We start from the raw sequence: 3,224 nt of genomic DNA on the forward strand, positions 1-3,224 counted from the left end.
AAAGCGAATCCTAAATTCGATCGTCGGTTCTAATCTCCTAAACTAATATAACGCCAAAAAAAAAAAGAAAACTATTGGAATTCGAGGAATAAACCCCTGACATCGTTTATATTTTCAATAAACCGTAGGAATTTACAAGTCATAAAAATATAACATATAAAGTTGTTGAAATCTAAAACAATATAATGCTAGAAATTATACTAGAATGCTTGAAAACTAGTGCGTGAAACACTGAATTTTTAGCAGAGAGTATTTGCAGAAATTTGTGCGTGTTGAGTTGAGTTGTGTGTTCCTGTGTCTGCTTGCCGATCTCCTTTTTCCTCCCAACAACTGTGCAGTTCTTCTCCACTCCCCCATGATTCACTTTCCCCGTTTTTCACGCCACAATCTCTACATCTCCTCCCATGATCTTCTATCTTTTCAGTACTTCGTGATTAATTTTTGAAAATTAATCCGTCGTACCTGATGGGCTTCTAATTAAATTGGGCTCCTAATTAAATAATTAAATTGGCTCCTAATTTAATTATTTTTGCCCAAACCGTCTCATAATCGAAAGTAAGTTGTAACATATAATTCTCCAACTAAAAAAGATAATATTTTAATTAATTGCAAATAAACTTGTATGAAATCGTCCTTAAAATTTTGTAATTTGATATGAATTATTGACATTTATAAATTAATTGATTTAATATTAAGAATTTTAACGGGAAAACAATTATATAGAAGATAACGAAACTGGTCATTTCCAGACGTGGCTTCACAAATCAATACTCAATAGCAATCACAAAATTGAACAAATCTGCGCTAGAAAGAGAACAGAAACATGGTGGATCCAGGTAAAAATGGAGAAGATCAAGAAACTAAGTCAACAACCTACGATCGTCATGCCGAACTCAAAGCCTTCGACGAAACGAAGGTCGGAGTCAAAGGACTTGTTGACTCTGGCGTCACGAAAGTACCCAGAATCTTCATCCACCCACCTTATAATCTAGAAAAAATCAACACAAGTGACACAGATTCAAAGTTCCCAGTAATAGATCTTGATGGGTTCGACAAGGATCCTGTAAAACGCGAGAGAGTCGTGGAAGAGATTCGTGTTGCATCGGAGACATGGGGATTTTTCCAAGTGGTTAACCATGGAATACCGATTGGAATTCTGGAAGAGATGCTGGACGGAGTTCTGAGATTTAACGAGCAGGCGCCGGAGATCAGGAAGAAATATTATTCGCGAGATTACAGTAAGACTATGGCGTACAATAGCAATTTTGATCTGTATAGCTCGCCGGCAGCTAACTGGAGGGACTCGTTTTACTGCGCTATGGCTCCCAGGACGCCGCAGCCGGAGGAACTGCCGGCGGCGTGCAGGTTAGTTTATATTGAAAATGAAATTTCAAACATGAACATGAGATTAATGCGTATAAAGTCGAATTTTAACCTGAATTATTTTTAACAAAAACTCTTATTCATTTTCAAAATAATTTTTTTTTCAGACTTATATTTAAAAGGGTACTTTGTAATAAATTGGAGTATTTTAAAGAATAAAAGTAATTATTACACGAATTTCATATAAAAAGACATAGACATAAGGATTGTATATTCATGAAATTTTATCATGTTCCATATCATTTCGCGTTCACGGGAAACGGGGCATCGAATTTGAACGGGAAATAACAACAAAATCGTCCTGTAAACTATTTGAACTTGGTTTTCAAGCAGTCAAAATTTATGTTAGCCGGCTAACTTTGTTTTTTTTCCCCCTCGATGGAATGCTATTCATGATATGTGTAGGGCTACATCAAATGTCTGAGTAGAAAAAAAAAAAGAATGCAAAAATTACCTAACTCAATGTGTTAAAGATCAAATTTTGACTATATAAATATCAAAATAAAAAATATACCTGTTGAAAATTAATATTCAAAATATGTGTATTGAATATGTGAATTGAATATTTGAATGTTGAAAATAAGAGTTGTAAAAATTATAAATTTGTGTATGATGATGAAAGTGATGATATAATTTATTTTTTAGATTATTAACAAAGAAATTCTATAAATAGCTTCACCATTTGTGAAGAAATTCACAATTGAGTTGAGAGAAAAATATTATAAAGTGTGTAGTTTGATAATTTTGAGAGTTTGATATTTTTTACCTCAAATTTTTACTTTTTCACGACAAGTTATCAGTACGAAACTCTAAAAGTCCTCCATATTTTTCCAAGCTCCAAAACAGAAAAAAAAAGATAACAAAAATAACAATATTTATTTTACTGTTTATTTGTTTATTGTGTATATATTTAATATATAATATAATGTTATTATATAATAAAGATCAGAAATAATAAAAATTGTTATGAAAAATTAAAAATTTATGGTAAAAAAATAAAAATATCAAACTCTCAAAATTATCAAACTGCACACTTTATAATATTTTTTTCTCTCAACTCAATTGTGAGTTTATTTTCAAATGGTGAGGTTATTTATATAATTTCTTTGGTAATAATCTAAAAAATAAATTACATCATTACCTTCACCATCACACACAAATTTCTAATTTTTACAACTCTTATTTTCAACATTCATATATTCAATACACCTATTATGAATATTAATTTTCAACACTCCCTCTTGTGATGATAATCATAATGATTGTCTTCATTACGTGTTTTTATACTGACTCGTTAAAAACCTTACTAGGAAAAATCTATTGGGATAAAAACCATAGTAAGGGAAAAAGAGTGCAGTTACGTAAACTCCCCTTCATGTTGACGCAAACAATTCTTCACAAATTTCGTAGATTGCACATCCCAATATTATATATGTGCTTTCTGAATGTTGTCGTTGGAAGTGCCTTTGTGAAGAGATCTGATGAGTTTTCACTTGATTGAATATGACGAATACAATATATTTATTCTTCTCAAGCTCCTTGATAATGCGAAGAACTTAGGAGGAATATGTTTAGTTCTGTCGCTTTTTATGTATCCTTCTTTCATTTGAGCAACACATGCAGCATTATCTTCATATAGTATCACAGGCTTCTCGTCAAATGATAATCCGCATGAGATTTGGATATGTTGGGTCATTGATTTTAACCACACACATTCACGGCTTGCTTCATATATAACAATAATCTCAGCATGATTTGATGAAATTTGTTACGATTGTTTGTTTCTGTGAACGCCAAGAAATTGTAGTGTCTCCACGAGTAAATACATATCCAGTTTAGGA

At 31.8% G+C, this 3,224-nt stretch overlaps 1 protein-coding gene across 1 annotated transcript; it reads left to right on the plus strand.

The window, feature by feature from the left end:
- The first annotated feature begins 739 nt into the window (after positions 1-739).
- Positions 740-1,465, plus strand: LOC140967719 (1-aminocyclopropane-1-carboxylate oxidase homolog 3-like). Its single transcript, XM_073428434.1, has one exon. The coding sequence runs from the start codon at positions 824-826 to the stop codon at positions 1,448-1,450; it is 627 nt and encodes a 208-aa protein (XP_073284535.1). The 5' UTR covers positions 740-823; the 3' UTR covers positions 1,451-1,465.
- The last annotated feature ends 1,759 nt before the right edge of the window (positions 1,466-3,224 follow it).

Source organism: Primulina huaijiensis, unplaced genomic scaffold, assembly GCF_012295235.1.
Source record: "Primulina huaijiensis isolate GDHJ02 unplaced genomic scaffold, ASM1229523v2 scaffold26601, whole genome shotgun sequence".
In the NCBI taxonomy this organism is placed as follows: domain Eukaryota; kingdom Viridiplantae; phylum Streptophyta; class Magnoliopsida; order Lamiales; family Gesneriaceae; genus Primulina; species Primulina huaijiensis.

What these genes read in the sequence shown, in the direction of transcription:
- LOC140967719 (XM_073428434.1), top strand. Translation starts at nt 824, where the DNA reads ATGGTGGATCCAGGTAAAAATGGAGAAGATCAAGAAACTAAGTCAACA.